Below are 24,688 nucleotides of genomic sequence, written 5' to 3'. Positions count from 1 at the left end.
TGCAGTGACTGTAGAGGGGTCAGCATAGTACATTGGTCGCAGTCAAGATTTGAACTGGCCCCTTTGTCCCATAGCTTGTACTGTGCCCTAGCTGCCTGTAATCGGGATGTGCTCAAAGCACCGTGCTCTTCTGTGCTGGTGGGGAAGGGACCTGCCCATTCCATGTTGAATGCTAATAAACAGAGAGAGCACATTGCATTTTCTGCTTTAATAAACAGCATTAGAAGAAAACAAGCATCACACTTACATGCAAGGGGGCTGGAGACAAGAGGGAGGAAAGGATAATAAATACATTGCAGTTGCTATTTCCACTATATACTAAAGCCGGGGAACCTACATCTAATGCTATAAAGTCAGGTTTGAGGTGGGAATGACTCTCCCTGCAAAACAAGTTCACATTCCCTGCAGTCCTGCCACCCCCCGAAGTGCTCATCAGCACACGTAGGGGCACTGAAGTTTCACGAAGACCTGCTGTATGCACAGTGTTTGTACGGCTGTATGCCAGGTGGGGCGAGGGAGGTGAGTTCTTACCAATCTAGGTATACAGTAGAACACCTCGAGTGGAGCGTTACACTGTATAAAGTATAATTTATTCCCCTTCCTGTATGGAATAAGCTGCACCACTGTAAGCACCTTTACACTGCTTTAACTGCAGCCACATGAGGGGCAGGTGCCTGAACTATACTGCTATGGCTAAAGCCGTACCAGGGCTGGGTGTAAGCAAGGGCACTAGGTGTGATTGACGCCTGTTTAGTTAAATCAATGCAAAACCCTCCCTGGACACACTCAGTAACAGCAGCTTAGTTTGGTTTCGCTTAATTCAACGGGGAACAAGTTACAGTTAAACCCAAATGAGCCACTTTTACCTTGGCCTAAGAGTGTCCACACAGGCATTTATACCCATAAGGTATACGCTAAGTTAAGTTAAACTGCAGCAACTTTCTTGTGCAGGCAAAGGTCTAAGGATCCCAGTGCAAACAGTACCCGGGGAAAGCAGCCAGTGCTTGTGACCTGGACTGGCAGCTAACAGCAGGCACATGAGCCCAGATTTTTAAAGGTACTTACGTGCCTAGTTCCCATCAATTTCAATGGCAATTAGGCATCTCAATACCTTTAAAATCCTGGCCATAACTCCGTGTGTTGCAGAGAGATGGCAGCTGCCTGAATGTGACCCGCATTCCTTTATGACACTGAATTTCGAATAGGGATGTAAAGCAATTAACAAAATGAATCGCGATGAATCACACTGTTAAACAATAAAATACCATTTATTTAAATTGTTTTGGATGTTTTCTACATTTTCAAATATATTCAATTACAACACAGACTACAAAGTGTACAGTGATCACTTTATAGTTATTTTTATTACAAATATTTGCACAGTAAAAAACAAAAGAAATGGTATTTTTTCAATGCACCTAATGCAAGCACTGTAGTGCAATCTCTTTATCATGAAAGTTGAACTTACATATGTAGAGTTACGTACAAACCCCCCCTGCATTCAGAAACAAAACAGTGTAAAAGTTTAGAGCCTACACATCCACTCAGTCCTACTTCTTGTTCAGCCCATCGCTAAGAGAAACAAATTTGTTTACATTTACGGGAGATAATGCTGCCCACTTATTTACAATGTCACCTGAAAGTGAGAACAGGCGTTTGAATGGGACAGTTGTAGCCGGCATCACAAGCTATTTACATGCCAGATGCCCTAAACATTCATGTCTATTCACGCTTCTGCCATCGTTCCAGAGGACATGCTTCCATGCTGAAGATGCTTGTAAAAAAAATAATGTGTTAATTAAATACGTAACAAAAAAACCCCTACATTGTAAGTTACACTTTCACGCTAAAGAGATTGCACGACAGTACTTGTATGAGGTGAATTGAAAAATACTGTTTCTCTTGTTTATCATTTTTACAGGGCAAATATTTGTAATAAAAATAATATAAAGTGAGCACAGTACACTTTGTATTCTGTTTTGTAATTGAAATCCATATATTTGAAAAAATGTATAAAAACATCCAAACATATTTAATAAATTTCAATTGATATTCTATTGTTTAACAGTGCGATTAATCATGATTAATTTTTTTGTTAATCACGTGAGTTAACTGCGATTAACCGACAGATCTAATTTTCAAATGTTTACTTTTATGTTACTATCAAATTGGCCTTTGAATAAGGAACCGGTCAACCTCAGGATTCCTTTTATGTTATGCAAAGCAGCCCTGGATAAGGACAATCACCAACCTGAACCAAGTCCCAATTCCCAAAGGCTCCTGGTGTTCCGAGATGCTCTCACTCATCCACAGCTTGGTAAGCAGCCTGTGCATCCCATCACCAAGTGGCCAGATGGATCTAGCCTGACTTTAGCAAGGCTTTTGATACTGTCTCGCATCACCTTCTCATAAACAAACTAGGGAAATACAACCTAGGTGGAGCTACTCTAAGGTGGGTGCACAACTGGTTGGAAAACCGCTCCCAGATAGTAGTTATATCCGTGGTTCATAGTCAAGGTGGAAGGGCATAGCAAATGGGGTCCCACAGGGATCAGTTCTGGGTCCGGTTCTCTTCACTCTCTTCATAGGGCTAGGGAGGGATAGCTCAGTGGTTTGAGCCTTGGCCTGCTAAACTCAGTGTTGTGAGTTCAATCCTTGAGGGGGCCATTTAGGGATCTGGGACAAAAAAAAACCCACACAAAACTGCTCAGGACAGTACTTGGTCCTGCTAGTGAAGGCAGGGGCAAGGACTCAATGACCTTTCAAGGTCTCTTCCAGCTCTATGAGACAGGTATATCTCCATATGTTATTTAGATAATAGCATGGAGAGTACACTTATAAAGTTTACAGACAACAAAAAACTGGGAGGGGTTGCAAGTGCTTTGGAGGATAGGATTAAAATTCAAAATGATCTGGATGAACTGGAGAAATGGTCTGAAGTAAATAGGATGAAATTCAATAAGGACAAATGCAAAGTGCTCCACTTAGGAAGGAACAATCAGTTGCACAAATAGAAAATGGGAACTGACTGCCTAGGGAGGAGCACTGGGGAAAGGGATCTGGGGATCAGCGTGGATCACAAGCTAAATGAGTCAACAGTGTAACACTATTGCAAAAAAAGCAAACATCATTCTGGGATGTATTAGCAGGAGTGTTGTAAGCGAGACACAAGAAATAATTCTTCCACTCTGCTCTGTGCTGATTAGGCCTCAGCTGGAGTATTGTGTCCAGTTCTGGGTGCCACCTTTCAGGAAAGATGTGGACAAATTGGAGAAAGTCCAGAGAAGAACAACAAAAACCATTAAAGGACTAGAAAACATGACCTATGAGGGAATATTGAAAAAAATGGGTTTGGGGGTTTTTTTAGTCTCCAGAAGAGATGACTGAGGGGGGACATAATAACAGTTTTCACGTACATAAAAGGTTGTTACAAGGAGGGAGAAAAATAGTTTTCTTTAACCTCCGAAGATAGGCCAAGCAGCAATGGGCTTAAATTGCAGCAAGGGAGGTTTAGGTTGGACATTAGGAAAAACTCCTAACAGTCAGGGTGGTTAAGCACTGGAATCAATTGCCCAGGGAGGTTGTGGAATCTCCATCACTGGAGATATTTAAGAGCAGGTTAGACAAACCCCTGTCAGGGATGGTCTAGATAATACTTAGTCCTGCCAGGAGTGCAGGGGACTGGACTAGAAGGCCTCTTGAGGTCCCTTCCAGTCCTAGGATGTCTTCTCCCACTGGGCTGCAGCAGCTATCCACTTCAACGTGACTAGGTGAGCATCTGGGTCACCCTCCTGTACTATCTTGGACTAGTGCTGCTCAGAATGGGGGAGTGGGGGGGTCAACCCCCCCGACACACACACACACAGCTCCCAGGGAGTCCATGTAAGGGCAGTAGGGTTCAGGAATGGGTTAAAGATGCAGACAAGGCCTTAATTAGCCCTGCTGGTGCTGCACCTGGGGAAGGGGTGTGTCTGGTAGGGCAAAATTATCAAGAAGGAAGCCCAACAGCGGGTAGGGGGAAGCCAGGAGGAAGTCCTGGGGCTGACGGAAGGAACGAGGACCCAGGAAGGGCACTGACCAGCCTGCTAGCAGTAGGCCCTGGCGGCAGAGGGGCATGAACCCTGGGAAAGAGGCCAAAGTGGCTGAGGATGGTTGCAGGAGGTAGAAAAACTAGGCCAGAAGTAAACAGAGGCTGCAGGAGATGAAGACGCTTGGTGTGGTGGCCCCAAAAGAGGGTGTAGCGAGGACTGAGGGACTGGAATGGACTGAGGTGGTGAGTGTGCTGGGGCTGGAAACACTGGGTAACACTTAGATTTGTCTGTGTTTTCAGAATCCCAGGGGAAGGCCTGGGGGCCCACAGATACTGAGATTTGGTACCTGAAAGGGCGAACTAGCTGGAGGGCTGACTTGTGGGAAGCGGTGAACCACTGGGCGTCCAGAAAGGCTGCTGACAGGGGCAGTGAGAAGAAGAAACTCTGCTATGCATGCGCAGGCGCCAGGGCACGCACCAGGCAGTGGGTCGCTCGTTCAGGGGATTTTTGCCATGAAAAATTGATAATTTTTTTCGCTTTTATGTAACTTTGCCCCAGAAAATTTAGACTTTGTCAAAAACTGTGTATTTTTTGGCTGAAAGCTTCCAAAAACTGAAGGTTTTCTAGTTTAAAAAAATTCTCAAGAAAAGTGAACTCTTTGGGTTTTCAACTAAATGAAAATTCTCCTTATGGGGAGGGGGGAAAAACAGTCTTGATGGAAATGTTTTGAGCACCCTTAGCTTAGACTAGCAGTGTTGCCAGACTGTAAGCCTTGTAATATTTGGTCCCGTTCCTAAAGCCCAATGGCTGAAATCAGGTTATAAACTGAGGTTCTCAGTTATCACTTTTTTAAAAAAAAGTTTCTAGTCCTGGTGGCTGCAGAGAGACGTGTTTCCGGTGTAGAAAGAAACTTAGGGAAGAAAAACAAATTTCCCCTGAAACTCTGTTTCCAAATTGAGTTATCTCCCATCCAAAAACGTTTGGCAATTTTTTTTTAACAAGTAGCTGCAACAATAAAACATAACCTCAGTGTGAGCTTTTTCCTCAAGCCTGCGGAATCCCGGCAGAACCTCCTGCATCCCAGACTCTCGTTCCCTGTGCCCAGGTTTCCAGATCATTGGTGGAAATTAACGAGACATGCAGCACCACAATGAGTCAGCCGGACGCACTCACCTGGTGTTTTGCAGGGTTCCAATAGAAGTGAACTGCCGCCCTGTTAAGGGAACCAATTGTGCAAACATTCACATTGGCATACTACTCACATGAGTCAGGGGTCTTCAGATGGTGAAATTCATCTCACACAGAAGGCCTGTGCCTGGCTTATGTACCACTTAAGCCCTGGTAGGGAGTACATGATGCTGACCTTTTGCAGAGAAGTGAATTTCACCACAGTGGGAGTAAGGGCTTCATTCTCATGCCCCTGCCACCTCGAACACCTGGTCACTTCACACTCTGTGCCAGTCAATTTACAATATTTGCTACTGTGTAGTTACTGAACATTAAACTTCACTTGTCTTGCAGATCTCACTGAAACTTTAAAAAAAAACATCAAGCCAACCCCGTTGCCTCGGCTATGCTATACTGTGATATATTGTCTGTAGGACTGCATAAGAAATTCTTGTTTGTATCTGTTACATTAATTGGCAAATCTTTTTATAATCAGGAGAAATCCTGTTTGTAAAAGGATAAGCACAGGAGGACAATGGTAAGGCCGCACTTAACTCTGCATTGCCTGGCTTCGGACAGCTTATTTTCTCAACCTCAACATTCCAGGAGCACTAGATATTTGCATGGAATTTCCTTGTTCGTTCCCAACTGTCCCAAAATACAATTATTTCCTTTTCTTCGTGAAACAAGTCTCCCAAGCTCTGGAAATACTGCAGATGGCACTTCCCAAACACTGCCTTTCCAGAGGTCACAGGAACACATCCACCTTCAATGGCTAGCTCTGTGTGTTAAATGCAGCCAGTTCCTATGGTGCATGGGTTTTCTGGTGTTCTCTGAGATGTGCGTGTCGTCTAAAGCCTCTCTCGCACTCCGGACACTTATAGGGTTTGTCTATCATGTGGATTTTCTGATGCTGAATGAGTGTCGAGCTCCGGCTGAAGCTTTTCTCACAGGTGGGACATCGATAGGGTTTTTCTCCCGTGTGGATCCTTTGATGATCTATGAGGCCCGACTTCTGAGTGAAGCTTTTCTCGCACTCATTGCATTTAAAGGGTTTCTCTGCGGTGTGGCTCCTCTGATGCGCCATCAGCTTGGAGCAGTGGACAAAGCATTTCTCGCATGCAGAACACTTGTAAGGCTTTTCCCCTGTATGGATTCTGGAGTGTTTGGTAAGGGTTGTGCTGGAGCGGAAGCCTCTCTTGCACTCGGGACACTTAAAGGGCCTCTCTCCTGTGTGGACTCTGCGGTGTTCAACAAAACGGGATCTCCGAAAGAAGCTCTTCTCGCATTCGCCGCACTGGTAGCGTCTTTCCCTTCCGGGGGCGTTCGGCTGATCGGAGGGGCTGTCCTCCTCTGCAGCGTCCTCTTCCGTGTGGACTCGGAGGCGGTGATCACTGAGGGCCGAGCTGCGGCTGAAGCTCTTCTCGCACTGGGGACATTTGTAGGGTCTCTCTCCTGTGTGGATCCTCTGGTGCTCAACGAGCCGGGAGCTGCGGCGGAAGCTCCTCTTGCATTCAGGACACTGGTAGGGTCTCTCCCCGGTGTGGATCCGGCGATGCTCGGTGAGGTGTGAGTTCCGCACGAAGCTCCTCTCGCACTCGGGGCACTGGAAGGGTCGCTCCCCTGTGTGGATTCTCTGGTGTTTGATCAGGTGTGAGCTCAGAGCGAAGCTTTTCCCACACTCTATGCATGTAAAGGGCCTCTCTCCGGTGTGGCTCCTCCGATGCGCGATCAGCGCCGAGCCCTGCTTGAAGCTCTTGCCGCACTCACCGCATGTGAAAGGCCTCTCGCTCGTGTGGGTCCTGTAGTGGGTGGTGAGGGTCGAGCGGTTCCCGAAGCTCTTCCCGCACTCGCCGCACCGATGGGGCTTTTTCCCAGTGTGGACCCTCTGGTGCTCCGCCAGCCGCGAGCCTCGGCTGAAGCTCTGCTGGCAGTAGCTGCACGTGTAGGGCCTCTCCCCCGTGTGGACTCTGTAATGCTGCAGCATGCTCGTGCTTTCTGCAAAGCTCTTCTCGCACCTGGAGCACTGGAAGGGCCTCTCCCCTGTGTGGATTCTCTGGTGTTTGATCAGCCTGGAGCTCTGGCTGAAGCTTTTCTGGCACTCGGGACATTCGTAGGGTCTCTCCCCTGTGTGGAGTCTCTGGTGCTCCATAAGCTTAGAGCTGCGGCTGAAGCCTCTCCCGCACTCGGGGCAGCTGTAGGGTCTCTCCCTCGTGTGCACCTGCTGATGCTGAATAAGGTGTGCACGCCGGCTGAATTCCTTCTCGCAGGTGGGGCACTTATGGGGTCTCTCCCCAGCATGGGCTCTGGAGTGAGAGGTTACATGCGACGGGTGAGGAAAGCGTTCATTGTATTCCATGCAGCAGTGCAACCTCTGCTCTGGGGAGGTTCTTGGGGAGGCAGCGGCATCTTCCACTTCACTGAATCCTTTGCCACACCGATTCGCTCCACCACTTGGGTTTCCTGCTGGCTTCCCCTGCTGTCCTTCTGACCCAGGCTGCCCCTCGCCCACACCCCCACCACAGCCTGGGAAAGCACTTGCTCTGGCTCCTCGTGGCGAGGTCCCGTGCTCACCCAACATCTCTGGAGACTCCTCGTCGTTATTCCTTGAGATGAGCTCATCGGCTGGAATAAAGGGGAACCCAGAGCTGGATTAGGGCATGCACATGGATCAAGGTACTTATTTCATAAATGCCTAAGATAAATATATGTACGGTAAGTCCTGTTTTCAAAAGTGATTTAGAGACTCCAGAGCCTTGGGCTTGGCCTGCACTGCAGAGTTAGGTGGACGAGGCAGCTTACATTGGCTTAATGATGTCAGTGTCTGCACTACAGCCTTGCTCCTGCCAATGTAAGTGCCGTACTTCACCGACATAACTCCACCTCCACAAGAGGTGCAGGGCTTACGTCGGTGTAGTTAGGGCAAAGCAGGCTCTGTGTAGACACTGTTACTTACATGGGCTGTTGGCTCTCTCTGCTGGAGCCGTGAAATGGACAAGAGAGCTGGCGCCAGGCTCCCCAGATGGGCTGCTGCAAGTCTCCGCTCCAGGCTGGGCTGCCCCCCTGTGGTCCCAGTTCCCCACTCCCTGCCAAGAGCACAGCAGCCCCCAAGCTGCTGGCTTGGGCTGTCACCTGGCTCCCCACTGGGAGCCCAGCTGTCCCCCGGGGTCCTGGTTCCCTGCTCCTCACCGGGATGGCAGCCAGCCAGACTGTGGGTGTGAATCTCCCTGCTGGAGGCAAGAAGCCTTAGACGGCTTCCCCCCCAACTCCCAGCTGGGAGGTAGCTGAGCGGAGCTGAGAGCCCTGGCGCTCAGCCCCCCACACGGCCCCTCTCCAATCCTGGTGAGCACACACAGCGCTGTGGCTGTAAAACGACCTAACTGGGTCGATTTAAGATTGTAGTGTAGACAAGCCCTTAGCCTCATTGAAGTCAATGGGATTTAGGCCTAAGGGCTAGATCCACAAAAGGACTGAGGTTCCCACTGGAATCCTCAGCCCCAGATTAGGCTCCCCACACAATGCATGAGAGTCGGGTACCTACGAATGGGAGTTACAGGAGACAGCAAGCTGGGGGTGCTGCTGCTTACGTTAACCAGTAGAAAATGCTGAGGGCTCAAAGGTCATTAGAATTGGGATTCACAGCTGTGAATCCTCTCCTGGAGTGAGGTGCCTAAGCCAGGGCAGCCCCTTCTCACAAAAAGCCACCCCATTATAGCCAATAACCCAGTGCTTGGGGCACTCACCTGGGAGATGATCCCCACTCTGCCCGATTTGGAGCAGGGACACGAACTTGGGGACAGCGCCCCCACTAGCAGGCCCCTGGCTGTCCTGGGCTGGCTTTGTTCAGGTTAGTCATGCTACGAGAACACCTACTGGATTGGGCCCCACAGGCAAACACCTAGCTAGAGAATCCCATAGGGGCCTGGGCATGAGCTAGGATGCTGAGCGGCTTGGCAGCCTCAGGAGTTGCCTGGACTCGTGCCTGTCCGCCAGCGAAAGCTTAGCCCCGAGGGAATGTCATTTGCAGAAACAGGGGTGCTTGCAGGATTGGGCAGGAGCTACGAAGGGGTTCTGAGGCTCTCTGGGGCACCGCGCCACTGGAGTTCCGTGCCAAAGTCCCTTTGAATCTAGTTCTAAATCCCTTCTGAAAATGGAACTTGGGCTCCTTGGAAAAGTTGCCCATCACCTGCAATATAATATCTCAGCAGCCTATTTAATGAACTTGAATCTGGAATTGCATACAGTTCAAACAAGCATCTAATACGTGCATAATGATCCTACTGCTATTCATAGACAACCACGTGTTTTCTCTGTTTTGTGTCTTGTACAAGCAGACAACACTTAAAATGGACACCTCTCAAGCATACACTAATTGTTCCTAAATCTCTATCTTGCAAGAACAAGTAACAGCTGGAATTTAGTTGCCATTTACTGAAAATGAATAAAATTCATTTATAGAGTATTTGATTAATCCTAGGAAATCGCTCTTGTGTGTGCTAAATATTCTGTAAACTGGAATATGCTACAGAATATCTTGTGTATTCTTTTGTAGGACCTTTTTTATTGTTTACAAGAAACCCTGAAATCAATTGTTCAGAAGAATAAATAATTGAACTAATATATATATTACAACCATCAGATTAAGGCAGATTAATTGCAAATGGAATCCTGTGGAAGAAGGAAGCTTTTGAAATACTTGTCTGTCTGGGTATCAGCCAATTAACTGATTTGGCTGATTAGAAGGTTGTCCCACATTTTCCCTGCCCTGGTCTCCTCTGGGCTGTTATCTATGCAACATGGAGAGTTATCTAGGGCAGTGATTCTCAACCAGAGGTCCGGGGCCCCCTGGGGGGCCGTGAGCACGTTTCAGGGGATCCGCCAAGCAGGGCCAGCGTTAAGACGTGCTGGGGCCCAGGGTAGAAAGGTGAAGCCTCGCCACATGGGGCTGAACACCGGGCCCCTGAGTCCCGCCACGCAGGGCTGAAGCCAAAGCCTGAGCAATGTAGCTTCGTGGGGGCCCCTGTGGGATAGGGCCCCTGGCAATTGCCCTGCTTGCTACCTCCTAACACTGGCCCTGGCTTTTATATGCAGAGAACAAGTTATTGTGGGTCAACTGCAATTGAAGTAGGCAGTTCCTCTGGGCTCATATAAAATTGATATGGATTGGATCAACAATCAGCTGTTCTCAGTGGGGAGCAGGCCTGTTTGTGCTCCTGGCTGGAGAACAGCTGACTGGCAGCGCAAGAAAAGCAATCCCAGCCATTAGAGAACAGCTTCTGGGACCCTCCCAATCCAAAGTCACATCACACGGCACATTGTCTTTGGTCAGGACCCCGCTCCTGAAAGTCACTGATCTGCAGTGACCGCAAGCCCGAAAACAAAGGGACTAGAGAGGTGTCCCTATGGGCCCTCTGTGTGCACTGTCCAGCAAAGGAGTGCAGGTACACATGGCCTCCTCTTTAAAAGTGGCCACTGATTTGGGGTCCCTGAATTGCTGGGTCCCCAAGTGGAGACACTGCTGTTCTGATTTTTCTGAGGTTTTCAGCATGAAGATAAGGCACCTGGTGTCTCGTGCCAAGATTCAGGTACCCAGAGTCCGTAGCATTCTTCAGAATGTTGGCCACAAGCTCATTATGTTTCGTAGTGTCCCTAAGCCCATGCGGGTTTCTGGGGTGTCTCACAAGAACAGTGAGCGTTATGTGCTTGGTAAAGCTTAGGCACCAGACAAGTCACTTCAGCCAGACTAACTAGGAAGGGGAAGAGAATTACTTAGCCAGTAGGGAAAAGCACAGTGATAAAGGGCTGAGAAGAGGGCGGAGCTAGATATGCAAGTTAACAAGGATGGGGCCACGTTAGCTTTTTGGATCCAGAGGTTTGGTTTAACCCATTCTGAAGATGGAGACCACACGCAAGCCAGTCCAACTTCAGATTGCAAACGCCCGCCAGGTATGGGGGAGTTCAGAGCCAGGGCTTGTCATCTGGGTTCATTAGCATGAACATTTTATTACTATGCAAATCATTACGCAGCACACTGTATTACTATGCAAGTCAGTATGCAAATTTTCATTACTATGGAAATTGTGTGGCAAATTTTAACAGGTCCATTTTTATTAGTATGCAAATTGGAATATGAAAGGATAAAACCTTTTGGTCCTCCAGTAGTTTTAGTCGATCCTTACTTCTCTGAACACTTCTTTTGAGGAAACACCGAGTCAGGGCCAATTTTTTATTAGGAAGCTTTTGAAAGATGCAAATAACTGTTGCAGTGTAAATTGTTACTCACCTGAGGAAATGTACCTTGAACTGCCTCCTTCCCCCGAGTCCTGGTAAGTCCGGGCACACGGCTCTTCTCCTTGTTCTATCAGCCAGATAAGGGCAGGTTTGGTAGCTGCAGGACCTGGCACTGGAGAAGAATGAACATCAGAAAAAACTCATTTCAAATATAAAGAATTTAGTATTTTGTAGGGGACTAAATAAACAAACAAACTTTTCCACTGAATCCTTTTTGGGTTTTTGACTAAACACTTTTTTGTGGTGAGAAGTGTCTGCTTTCTGCACAAACTGTTGTTTAGGTGAAAAACTGAATGTCCAAAACCAAATATTTCCATTCTGAAGTGCTGCCGCAGTACCCCTGCTCCCATCCTCCTCCATGGGCTGGGCTCCCTAGCTGGACTTTTGTCTCCCACTGCACAGCATGGCAATGTGACCACCCTGGTGCACCATCGCCCCTCAACAAGACAGGAGACCACTGTGCATCATGGGAGATGTAGTCCAATCAGGGACCCCAGCCTATAGAATAAAATGGAGCATGAGGCACTTGAACTACAACTCCCAAGGCACTGCAGCATCATTTTCTGAATAGAAATATTTGGGGGGGTTGATTTTCTGTGGGGAAAGCCCCATGGAATATTCTTCATTTTCATCTAAATGTTCTGCAGGAAAAAAAGACCAGAGCACTTTCCAACCAGCTAACTTGGACATTTTAAGGGAATTTGCTGGCAGCAGAAATTATTTTTGTAACCATGAGACTGATGCCGTCAGATTGCTCCCAAAGTGGATAGCTTATAGGCAGGACGTGCGTTCCCCCTCTGTGTCCTGGAGGAAGCGCAGTTTGGTTTTCCTACCAGTTTAGTCCTTGGACTTTCTGATGGGGCTACTTACAACTTGTGGAATTAAGCCCTGGTCCAGTAAAGCTCCCCAAGATCATGTTTAATTGTAAGCACAAGAGTGGTCCCACTGAAGTCAGTGGGATTAGTCCTATCATATCCTTACAGCACTTTGCTGGATCAGGGCCTTACTGCCTGCTGTGATGGAGGTTGTGATCTCGACCCAAAGCCACTGGGAACAGGACTAGGGCACGCTAATAATTCGTTTCACACCAAATGGTAACTGACATGAAACCAACACCATTTCTTCACCGAAGGTGACATGGGTAGCTGATCAATACTGAATGCTAATGAGGACCCCAACAGAGAGGAGACACACAGAGTACAGTGTGTACATAGGGGCTGGAATTATGGGTGCTGGGGGTGCTCCTGCGCCCCGTGCTGTGAAGTGGTTTCCATTAGGTACAGGGTTTACAGTTTGGTTCAATGGCTCTCAGCACCCCCACTATACAAATTGTTCCAGCCCCCTTTATGGGTGAGCAGAGAAGTTTGCATGGTGAGGCAGCATTAAAAATTCCTTCAAAGCCCGTGGATTGACTCACTCACCTATTTACATACCCGAACACACTCTTCTCATTTTCAGAGGGTTTTACTGAATGGAGCTTGTGCAGCGTGTAGGTGACCTCTTTGTTTGGTGTCTCCTGGGGAGCCTGTACAGAATGCTGGGGCTCGCTGGGTTTTAAGTCTGCACAATTTATAAGCTAACTCCTTAACCACATGAACAAAACGTGTCAGATCAACATCTCACTGTCCATGGTACTGACTGATATGGCCAGCCTACATCTCCCATGATGCAATGTGGTCTCCCCTCTGACCAAGCTGTGTTGTGCATCATGGGAGTCATATATGACTGCAGGGATATCATGGGATATACCAACCAGGGAAACTGGCCCTTAGGGAACAATGGGGCCATCAGACACCTGAACTATACTTTCATGTGGCACTGCAGCACCACAGGGAGAGGTTTAATGTTGAACTGACTTGAAACAAAATGTTTTGCCATTTCAAATTGAAATTTTTCTGAACTTTTTGTTCCATGAACAATTGATATTACAAATCTTAATCCTGTTTGGGGATGAAAATAAATGTTGAAATATCAGTTTCCCATGGGACAGAAAGTCCAGTCATTCACCTGCAGCTAGTCATCATTCAGAGATGGTTTGTTGAGCAAGAGTCTAAGAATTACTGCTTCAAAAGGAAGCTACCTGTTTCTAGAGCTGGCGGGTCTCACTTTCCTAAAGCTCGATGGACGGCTATCTCTTATCTATTAGAAAGTGTATTTTAGCAGCAACCTGGTCTCAGTGTTTAAGACTTTAATCAATCAACACATAATAACAAGGCTTATAAATGCAAGAAGCAGCAAGGGGCAGTGAATGAGGGTTAATCTTGGGGCTGGTATATAATATTTTGCTTCTCCTGGTTACCTGTGTGGGATTTTAAATATTCCTGCATTATAAAACGTGCAGTTAGTTGCCCTTAACAATGGAACTTGTAATCTCTCAAACTATTACTCCATGTTATACCCTGTAATGAAGCAGATTTTAAACAATATTTAGTGTATAAATTAGCTTTTCTTATATGCATAGCTACATGTGAAGAAATACATAATAGTTATTTGTAACTGGAGGACGCTGTCAATAGAGATATTGCAGCTACTGCTATATTTTGGGAGCATGTGAGGAATCTGTGGACTTGTCTACACACAGCTTTTGTACTGGTTTGAAACTGGTTTAGTTACAGTGGTGCAACCCTCCACTGTGGACCACCCCAAATCAATGGAACGTGGAAATAACCTGAGTGAGAGCTGGCAAAGGAAAAGTATCTTTACCCAGGGAGATCAAAGTCTCATAGTTGTCCCTCATCACATCTCTGTACAGCTCCTTCTGCCACTCCGCTAGCTCCGCCCACTCCTCCTTGCAGAAATAGACAGCGACGTCGTCAAACGTGACCAGGGCCTGAAACGACAAATAAACCATGATCAGCAAGGTTTGCTTCAGTCACAGCCTGACAGCGGCAGCCCTGGGTCCCGGTAGGGCAGGGGAACCTTTTCCTGTGAGTAACTCACACTGATAACACACACTCCAGCTGGTGCATCCCAGGGGAATCCCACACTTGCAGCTCTCCCTTGTCCCCACAGGGCTCTGACGGAAGGAAATCAGTCTCCAAAGGGATGCTGGGAGGGTGAGTAGCAGCTTTGCCGTTCTCACAGTGGAGACTCCCCAACGAGGCAGCACTAGCTGCCACCACCCCTCTCGAAATGAGGGACACGTGCCCGTCAGGATGAGGGACAATGCCCTGTGAAATGAGGAGCGTCCATTTCTTTACTGAGCACTCCCAGGAGTGCACATTTCCTGCTTCTCCACAGCCCCATCGCCAATGAGCCTTTAAAAGCCTCCCTGCCCTGCCAGCTCCAGCTCCACCTCCCTCTCCCCACCAAACACACCTGCTCTCTCCCATAAGCCACATCGTCCTTCCCTCTCCAACGCTCCTCCACGCCTGTTCCCCCCAATGACCCCTCTGAACCAGTGTCTACCCCACCCGCCCAGCTCCCCTCCAACTGTAGATCCCCCTGAGCCTGCGGGCTTCTCCCCTGCCCCACATACCTGCTAGGACTGAGGACTTACAACTTATAGCTGTGCTCTGGGAGCCAATGAGCACAGCGGAGCCACAGCAGGGTCGCCTGATAGGCTTGCTGACTTCTTTGGCCAGCTCTTAGGCCTAAGAGCAGATCTCTGGCTGCTCAATGAGGCACATGCCCGCAGCTGTGGTCTTGCCGCTGCCTGCCCTGCTCCCAGCCTCGAGCCCAGCCTGTCTCCTGCCTTGTTCCTGTCCTACCTAGTTCATTCCACCCCTGCTCAGTTCCTGGCACTGGCTTCTGCACTATTCCTGGCCACTGACTCCAGCTCTGACCACAAGGCCTGACTGCCCATGCCCCGGTCTGTGACAATGCCTCAACTACCTTCACGTGGATGCTAGAGGGACTGGAGGCTTGCGCTCTCCTCTGAAGCAGGATCAGCCCCCACCCTGCACGGCAAGGCCCGTGGCTCTGCACTCAGAGCCCATGGCTGGGTGGGCAGTGAGAGCTGTGGCTCCACAAAACCTGCCTGCAAGTGGGGTGATAAGAAAATTGGAGCTATACCAATCTCATAGAACTGGAAGGGACCTTGAAAAGGTCATTGAGTCCAGCCCCCTGCCTTCACTAGTAGGACCAATTTTTGCCCCAGATCCCTAAGTGGCCCCCTTAAGGATTAAACCTACAATCCTGGGTTTAGCAGGCCAATGCTCAAACCACTGAGCTATCCATACCCACCCCCCAATCCCTAGCTGATCAGCAATGAGGGACTGCATGCTGGTAATGTTACAAATGAGGCCAGATGCAGGTGTCTGGTATGAGACTCACTACAGGCATAACTGGATGAAACGCTCTGGCTGTGTCACACAGGCAGTCAGAGTAGCTGGTCTAATAGTCCCTTCTGGCATCGGTGTCTATGAACCAACAATAAGCAGGTATAAGAAAGGGCTCAGAGAACAAGCCCTTGTTTGTGCTGAGCGCCGCAGACTGGAATTCCAGCGTTTCCCTGCATGCACTGCAGCTGCCTTTGCTGGGTTAGGTGCAGCTGCACTGAAGGGTGGAGGGATTACGTGGAGCAGCTTGGCAGAGCTGTCCCTGTGACAGGAGGAGATGTGCCCATGTGCCTTGAGCGATCCAGGCCTCACTTCAGTGCTGAATTTGGAAAGTCGTGTCCATAAACATGCACCAGGGCGTCGTCTTGCAGTCTGGTGGTGGCTGCTGGGGCTGAGTGAGACCAATGCCTCAGGCGGGTGAAAGGGGTGGCAGGTCTGGGGTAGGCTCAGTGTTTGAATGTATGGCAGGTGCAGATGGTTCCTGTTTGCTACACCTGACTAAACCCGAGTTTTACCTGAGCAAAGAGGTGTTAGACTCTGTCCTGCACTACTCATATGTGTGCTCTGATCCCAGGGGTTCTGTAGCATCTGCGCAGTTGTAGTGCTCTAAAAAACCCACCCCGCCGAGAGGCGTAGAGCTCTCTGCGCCGGGGCTACAGCGCTGCACTGCCAGTGTAGACACCCTGGTCAATTACAGCGCTGTGATTGGCCTCCAGGAGGTGTCCCACAATGCCTGTTCTCACCTCTCTGGTCATCGGTTTGAACTCTTCTGCCCTGCCCTCAGGTGACCAACCATCAAGCCCCACCCCGTACATCCCTTTGCAGATTTGCAAGTCCCCTTCCTGTTTGCTCGGTGACATGTGCAGTGGTCTCAGCGCATCTTCCCAGGTGGCCATGCCTGCTCCACGGACCAGGCGATCCCCCGCTTGGAGCAATGCTGAGCATCTGGGGAGAGGAGGCTGTCCAGTCCCAGCTGTGCTCCAGCCATAGGGAATTATGATACCTACCGACAGATTTCACAGTGCATGACAGAAAGGGGCCATGACCAGGACACGTTGCGCCCCACCCACCCTGCCAACACAATCTTATCAACTTCCTGGCTTCAGTCTTTACCCGCGGCATTCCACTCCTCCCTCCTCACAGGCCAGCACTGCGGATTCCCACTACCCACTGCACTCAACACCCATCCCTCTGCAGCTTGGCCCTGCTGAAGTACAGCACCCGCTGCATTTTACTTCAAATGAGAAGGTTGGGTATGATCCCTGGACAGACATAAATCTGTAGCTGTCCCAGGACCCCTCCTCCTCCTCCTCTTGAGACCTTCCTTCCCCCATCCCCCTCCCTGCTGATGATTTTTTTCATGTGACTCTCTCCTCCAGTTGTCTTTTATTAAAAGAATTGTGTTGGTTTGAAAGCAATCTTTAGTCTATTCAGAGCCCTGCAAAGCAGCATACAATTATGTTAAGCCCCCTTCTTGCATCATGTGCACCAATCAGCTCCTAGCATGACAAGCACTGCAATCCCGAGCATAGCAATAAATATTAGTGGCTTTCAGCTTCAAATTGCTGCCTCAAGCCATCCCTGATCCTTATGGCCCTGCGCTGTGCCCCTCTAATAGCCCTGGTATAAGCACAGGAATATTGTCATCGGCCAGGTCCAGCTTCCCATACAGGCATCGCCAGCGGGCTTTTAAACAGCCAAATGCACACTCAACAGTCTTTCTGCACTTGCTCAGCCTGTTGTTGAACCACTCCTTGCTGCTGTCAAGTTGCCCCGTGTATGGCTTCATAAGCCACAGCATTAAGGGGTAGGTGGGGTCTCCCAGGATCACAAAGGGCATTTTGACTTCCCCTATGGTGATCTTCTGGTCCGGGGTCCCTGCTTGCAACTTCTTGAACAGCCAGTGTTCCGAAAGATGCGCGTGTCATGCACCTTTCCAGATCAGCCTGCGTTAAATGTCTGTGAAACACCCGTAGTGATCCACAAGCACCTGGAGAACCATTGAGAAATGCCCCGTGCGATTAATGTACTCAGTGGCTAGGTTGTCTAGTGCCAGAATTGGAACGTGTGTGCCAGCTATTGCCCCTCCAGTTAGGGAAGCCCATTTGTGCAAAGCCATCCACAAGGTACACGTTGCCCAGAGTCATGGTCTTTTGGAGCAGGATGCAATTAATGGCCCTGCAAACTTCCATCAACACGACTCCAACGGTCGACTTTCCGACTCTGAACTCGTTAGTGACCAATCGGTAGCAGTCTGGAGTAGCCAGCTTCCACAGTGCAATCGCCACGTGCTTCAACAACAGGGCAGCTCTCATTCTTGTGTCCTTGCACCACAGGGCTGGGGCGAGCTCCTCACACAGTCCCATGAATGTGGCTTTCCTCATCCGAAAGTTCTGCAGCCACTGCTCATCATCCCAGACGTGCATCACGATGTGATCCCACCACTCAGTGTTTGTCTCCCGAGCCCAAAAGCGGTGTTCCACTTTGGTCAGCATCTCGTGAATGCCACAAGCAATCTAGTGTCATAGCTACTACATGTGGAGAGATCAATGTCACACTCCTCTTGCCTTTGTAGTTTAAGGAACAATTCCACTGCCACTCGTGACGTGTTGGTCAGAGCGAGCAGCATACTGGTCAGCAGTTCGGGGTCCATTCCTGCAGCCAGAAAGAGGCAGGATGCGCAGTACACAAACCATTGAAATATGGCCCCAAATGCAGACGGAAGCACAGGGATTGCTGGGATGTGAAGTGATGCATCACAGGGCATTGGGACAGGACCCAGGATGCCCCATGACCTCCACCCCCTCCACCTTCCCACAAGTCTTAGCGGCAAAAGAGAAAGACGTGCTCTGTGGGATAGCTGCCCAGAGTGCACTGCTCGGAATACCACTGCAAGCACCGAATGTGTGAACACGCTATTGCTCAGGCAGCTGACAGTGTGAACACACAACAGCGGTTTCCCTTCAGCGCTCTGTGAGCGGTACTGTAACTGCCGGTGCTGTAACTTTGCCAGTGTAGACATGCCCTCAGTGGCTGTCCCCTCCCCCTTTCCTTGGGCATTTACTGTCTGCTCACACATGAAGTGGGGGAGTAAGGAGAGGCCTACTGCCCCCGTTTGTTCCCCACACACACACCCTCTGAGTAGCAGGACCTCCCTAGACCTTGGCTCTCACACAGGGAGGGCAGTGGGGAGTTCACGGTTATCATGACCCCACTCCTTTCCCATTTTTGTGAGGCCCAGCCCCCTATGAACCAGGACAACGGACACTGCCTTAAGAGATGGGGCTGTGACTGGGAGGCATAAACCAGAACTTTTGGTCTCTGAGCAAAATTTCTAAAAGGAGCCCCTCCAGAATGCAGGCAGAGAGCAAGGCTCATGCACAGGACACAGGGCTTGTCTACACTTAGAACGCTACAGCAGCACCACTGTACACGTCGGTGGAGATGCTACCCATGCCGACGGGAGGGCTGAGAGGTGGTAGCTAGAATTCTTCTGTCTGCATGGGGACTTAGGTCGGCTTAGCTACAGCAAGCAGGGGTGTGGATTATTCACACCCCCGAGTGCCAAGTCACAGTCTCTGAAAATGGCCAAGGGAAGGGCGCAAATTCCCAGCATGTGGGTGCAGCTCAGATTGAGCAACCACATCATGTCATCCTGAGCCACCAAGTTACCGTGACAACAGACTGCCTGGAAATCCTCTTGCATCCTGTCTGCATGTGTGAGTGACTCTTCCCTTTCAGTCGGATACACGGCAACCCGGAGTTACAAACTTTACCTCTGGTAACGTTTTCAGCAGTGCTTCCTGGCAGGGGCAGCGGGGCTGTGCACTAGAGGAGGAACTGAGCACGTCAGTGGGGAAAGGATCAAAGCCATAGTCTGAGCCCCAGACGTGCGCACAGAAAAGGAGTTAGAACGAGAAATCTGTAAAATGCTCATTGTAAGGCGGCTCTATCCCCTTGGTCGGATAGCCCCAAATGCAGCATTAACGCTGCCCCGCAGTCCCACGGGGCACAGCACATTTAGACGATCCAAGGCAATATTTGGAGTCTGGAACCTGAAGCGTTGCTCGACCTTGCCCGGAACAGAACTGGCACTCGGCTGTACCGGTAGCTGTGTTAGAGTTGTACAGCACCTGACACAGTGGGCTCCTGGTCCGTGACAGAGGCTCCTAGGCACTCCCACAATATAGATAATAAATAACATGGAAGAAATGTAAGCTCAGTACTAAGCCCACTCAGACAGGGCAACGTGAACCAAATGTCAGAGTTTGTAGAAAAAGGGTCCTCAGGGGAGAGGACTTTGTTGAATTCTGGTTCCAGGTTTAGAATTCTCTCTTTAATAGAATCGCTTTAGTGAAGAAGTAAAGATGCGGATTTGTGTCTAGCACCGATAAGCGACTGAAACCACTTTACAGCTATGGAAGAAGGATTTCTTGAATGTCTTCTATGTTCCCATCACCTTCTGAACCAGGAAAGGGAATATGGGCAGCGCGTGAACCGCCAGCTTGGGGAGGCAGCCCCCAGCCCCACCCCTTCTGCCCCAGGGGCCCCCTACCCCTTCCGCCCTCCCTCCCCATGCCGAGCCGAGAGACCCCCCACCATGGCCACCGGTACCCAAGCCCCCTGGAGCACCAGCCAGGCAGCATGGCCCCAGCCTAGGCTACGGGAGAAGAGCTGAAAGCAGGCGGGAGCGTGGATGGGGTCACACCTGGCTGTTTGGGGAGGCTCAGCCTCCCCTAGACTGTGATACTCACCACCTGTGAAAGGGAAGATGAATAAAAGAGCCCTGGCCAATCAGAGCAATTAGATTGTTTTAGAGCTAGAGCAGAAGGGTAGCCTCATGGTCAAGGACTCAAGAGACTGTTCCATTGCCTGTCTGCTACAGACTGTGTGACATTGGGCAAGTCGCGTAAGGCTGGTCCACACTGAAAACCTGTATCTGCCTAGCTATGGTGCTCAGGGGTGTGAAAAATCTGTAGCGCTTCAGTGAAGACACTCCCTACTTTGACAGGAGGGTTTCTCCCATTGGCGTAGGTCATCCACCTTCCCGAGAGGCGATACCTAGGTGGATGGACGAATTCTTCTGTCAGCCTAGTGCTGTCTACACTGGGGATTAGTCGGCTGAACTATGTGGCTCAGGGGGTGGTTTTTTCACACCCCTGAGCGATGTAGCTGGGTCACACTAACTTTTTAGTGTACACCAGGCCAAACCACAGGTGTGCACAGTGCTAGGTCGACAGAGGAATTATTCCATCAACCTAGCTACCGCCTCTCGGGCGGTGGATCAACCCCCACAACAGGAGAACCCTCCTATTGCTATAGTGAGTGTCTACACTTTATCTCTACAGCGGTGCAGCTGCAGCTGTGCCACTGTAGCGTTTTATGTGTAGACATAGTCTTAGGGTGTGTCTACACTTACAGAGTTTTTGCACTGCAGGTTTCACCGGTGATAGGGACCTGGTGAAAGTAAGGGGCTGGTTTGTGTACTCACTCAATTCCTCAGGCGTCAGAGTGTTTACACTACCAGCACTTCCATCGGGGATGAGAGCAGCGCTGTAGGGAGGCTATCCCACAGTGCAGCTCTCTCGATAGGTCTTCTGGGAAGGGGGGTGCGGGGTGAGCGGAAGGCATTTTGGGTCCCTGCTCAGTGCCCTGTGCTGCCCTGCTTCATGTCTCAGGAGCCCCATTATTTCCTTGTTTCTTCCGTGGCATTTTTTTAAAAACCTCCTGCTGTCTGGCTGCTTTCCCAGCCACATGTATAAACAAAGGGAAGGGGACCTTCAAACTTCCCGGGGCTTACAGGGGGCGGGGCGGACGTCCATGCATCAGAGCAGCGGAGATGCTGGCCAGAGTGGTCGCATTTGGAACCGTGGGACATCCTCCGGAGGCCAAAAGGTGTTTACACTGCTAGAACGTGCCTTCACTTTCACAGCAGCGCAAAAAGAACAGCGGTAAGAGCTGTATGCCTCCCGTGAAGGTGGTTTTCTTTTTGCGGTGAAACTTCTGAGTTTCACCACAAAAAGTCATTAACAAGTGTAGACGCTCTCATGGTTTTAGCACAAAAAAAAAAGGGGAGGGGGGAATTTTTGCATTTTAAAGTGTAGACATAGCCTCAGTCTTTTTCTGCCTTTGTTCCCGTGCCCCCTTCAAATAATAGCACTTCCCTTACAACACCTCTATGTGATAGGATGGACTTATTAAAGATTCTGAGGTGCTCAGATACCACGATAATGGCAGCCATGTAAGATAAGATAGACTCCATTAGTGATGAACCTTCCATTTTGAAAGTTTGGGGATATTCTGCATGTCTTTGTCTTTCTGCATTTCTGGGATACTAGAGATTCGTTTCTCCCCCTCAACCTGGAAATAGTAAAGTAAATTATTCTTTTCATCGTTTCCAGTGTCAGCTACTTGCCTCGTATTATTTTTACCTAGAAAAGGTCTGCTCCTTTGAATACCACTGCTGGTTCCAGGCCTTTGTTTCCAATTATTTCTATATAGTACAAACCAGTGTTTCTATTCTGACTCTGATCAGACACAATACAAAGTGTCTAGACTTTAGCATGAAAAGTGTTTCGTTAAATATGTTGATTGAAGTCAAAATTCATCAAGCCCCCACTTAGGCTCCTCTATGTCCCTCCTTAAAGCCTAATTTTGTCATGATGCCAACAGATCACTACAGTCTGGCAGTGGATAGGCACGTGGCAAGCTGTGAGGTCTGCATTTCTGCTAAATTCTGCTAGCCTTAGTTTTCTCTCATCCTCCCAGCTTGTCTGTCTGTTTTGTCTACCTGTTGTGGCCTATCTGACAGTCGAATTGTGGGCTCTCTGTGGAACGTTCTCTGTCTGTACAACACCCAGCACAACAGGTCCGAGATCCGTGACTGGGTTCCGAGGCGCTCCTGTGCTACAGTTAATAATCTTTACCATTATCACTGGTTTTGATCATGTTACAACATTTGAGAACCACGAGCTATGCTAGAATTTTCACTGTATCTTCTAACCACAGGCACAGAGCCCATGAGATGCAGTGATGGAGTCCTACCTGAACAGAGCCGTCTGCAGCCATTTCCCTTCCTGATTCTCCTCGGCCAAAGGGCTCGTTTCTCAGCTGTAGCTTGCCAGCCGGTGCGGGATCCAGGTCTCTTCCTGCCTGTGACAAGTGCCCCCCACCTGTTGAGCTGGGACTGCCTGCCCCTCGCTCACCTTGCAGGAAAACACAAACAGACGTTAAGTGACTAGGTGAGAAGCATTTCTGTGCAGCACTGGAACAAACCATCAAACTCTGTTTGCCTACGTCCGTTTCTTGATTGTAAACTATCTTAATTTACAGAAAAGGAACAGGAATTTCACAGGCACAAAATGTAAGAGAATAAGATGGGCTGCTCAAATACCCTGTGCTAGTGGATATGGCAGCAGCTTTAACCAATATAAAGAGCAAACAGCCCAGCACAATGTGCAGCAATGGGAGATCCTGAAGGGAACTGCGGGGGGGAGGCCTGAGGGAAGAGGGGACTCCTGAGTGGGTGGGGGAGGGGGCAGCTGGGGATCCTGAACGGATGGGAAGCAATGGGAGAAGTCTTGGAGGAGGGGAGACATGCTGAGGCCCTGCATCCAGCAGTGCCCAAGCCACAAAGGGGATCGCAGGGGGTAGCTTCACCTGTGCACAGACATGCCCCTCAAGTGATACTGTGGTGGGCTCCTCCGAATCTGCAAGCAGCAAGAGCCAACAGGCAGGAGCAGGGAGTCGGGCCCAGCCCCGTGGGATCGGAGCCACAGCTGCGCAGTGAATGCAGGTGGGCTGGGTCCCCCCCAAGAACACTTTCACCAGCTGCTTATGCCCCTAACTAATCAGCTGCATATGGTCAAAGTATGATGCAACCATTAACCGACTTATCGCTGCAAGACAATTAGCCATCAGTATTATTATCCCCGTCGGAAACAGCTGGGGAAACTGAGGCAGACAAAGAATGGTTTGCCCAGGCCACACGGGGAGCTAGTGCAGAACCAGTATTGTATCTCCAGGCTCCCTGGGCCCATCCCTCCCTCCCTGCTGTCTCAACAGGGACCTGTTCATTGACATTGGGGCAGGTCCATCCTATCCTACCTCTGGGGCCAGGAGGGGCACCCCCGCCCCTCAGCCAAGCAACCCTAACCAAACGTTGTAAACAAATGCCCCAGGCAGGTCTCGAACCTGCCGCAGGGGCTGCGGCGCGTTAGCGCAGAGGCTCCGGAGCTCGGGGCGTGGCGCGCGGCTGGCCGGCTCGCTGCCTGGCCATTGTGCACAGGCTCTGGAGAGCGCAGGGCGCAGCCCGCCGGGAAGGTGCTAGTCAGCCTGGCTGCAGCGGGCTCTGGGCAGCGGAGCACAGGCACAGCCTGCAAACTGGAGACCCCCCTGCAGGCCCCCGGGCTTACCTCCCGCTGCCTCCATCCATCCCCCCAGGGCCGCTCGGAGACACGGCGGACGGGCCACAATTTTGCAAAGTTCAACAAAATGTCTGCTGGGATGAGCCGGCGGTAACCCTTTGGCTGCCAGCACGGGCTGCGGCGAGCAGACCCAGCTGCAGAGACCTATCGGCACCTTGTGGCGCTTTGGAAAAGTGTTGGGAGCCACTCAGCCAAGCCACAGCTCTGGCCTTTGAGTTTTCTTTTCATTTACCTGGGACATTGGCCAGCAGCACCTGGGATCGTTGTTACTTAAGGCCAAGGCTGACCCATGTGCTTAACTTGACACGGGTGAGTGGGCCCCCAGTTTGTAGCTGAGCGGCTGTGCCAGGGTTTGCAGGAGGAGGGTTTAAAGCAGGAGGCTGGAGAGGTGATCACTGAGGGTGTTATAAGCCAACACCATTTGTAGTTTCCTTTTTACAGCCCAGAGGGGTGCTCAGTTCACCTGCATGCACTAAAACAGGTTGGCAACCTT

The 24,688-nt window shown here is 49.9% G+C and overlaps 1 protein-coding gene across 2 annotated transcripts; it reads right to left on the bottom strand.

Annotated features, from left to right (window-relative positions):
- Nucleotides 1-134: 134 nt before the first annotated feature.
- LOC120385940 (zinc finger protein 883-like) lies at nt 135-24,247 on the bottom strand. Of its 2 annotated transcripts, none has more exons than XM_039504558.1 (6): nt 24,184-24,247; nt 22,814-22,974; nt 14,193-14,319; nt 11,482-11,601; nt 5,205-7,823; nt 135-172 (listed from the first exon to the last, which is right to left on the bottom strand). In XM_039504558.1, exons 1-5 carry the CDS (start codon nt 24,197-24,199, stop codon nt 6,004-6,006), a joined length of 2,244 nt encoding a protein of 747 aa, XP_039360492.1. In that variant the 5' UTR covers nt 24,200-24,247; the 3' UTR covers nt 135-172; nt 5,205-6,003. The 2 variants fall into 2 exon arrangements, with proteins under 2 accessions (XP_039360492.1, XP_039360493.1); XM_039504559.1 differs by lacking the exon at nt 24,184-24,247 and adding an exon at nt 23,429-23,543.
- Between the last annotated feature and the right edge of the window lie 441 nt (nt 24,248-24,688).

This window comes from Mauremys reevesii, linkage group 18, assembly GCF_016161935.1.
Source record: "Mauremys reevesii isolate NIE-2019 linkage group 18, ASM1616193v1, whole genome shotgun sequence".
NCBI classification, from domain to species: Eukaryota; Metazoa; Chordata; order Testudines; family Geoemydidae; genus Mauremys; species Mauremys reevesii.
This window is presented reverse-complemented; position numbering and strand designations above follow the sequence as displayed.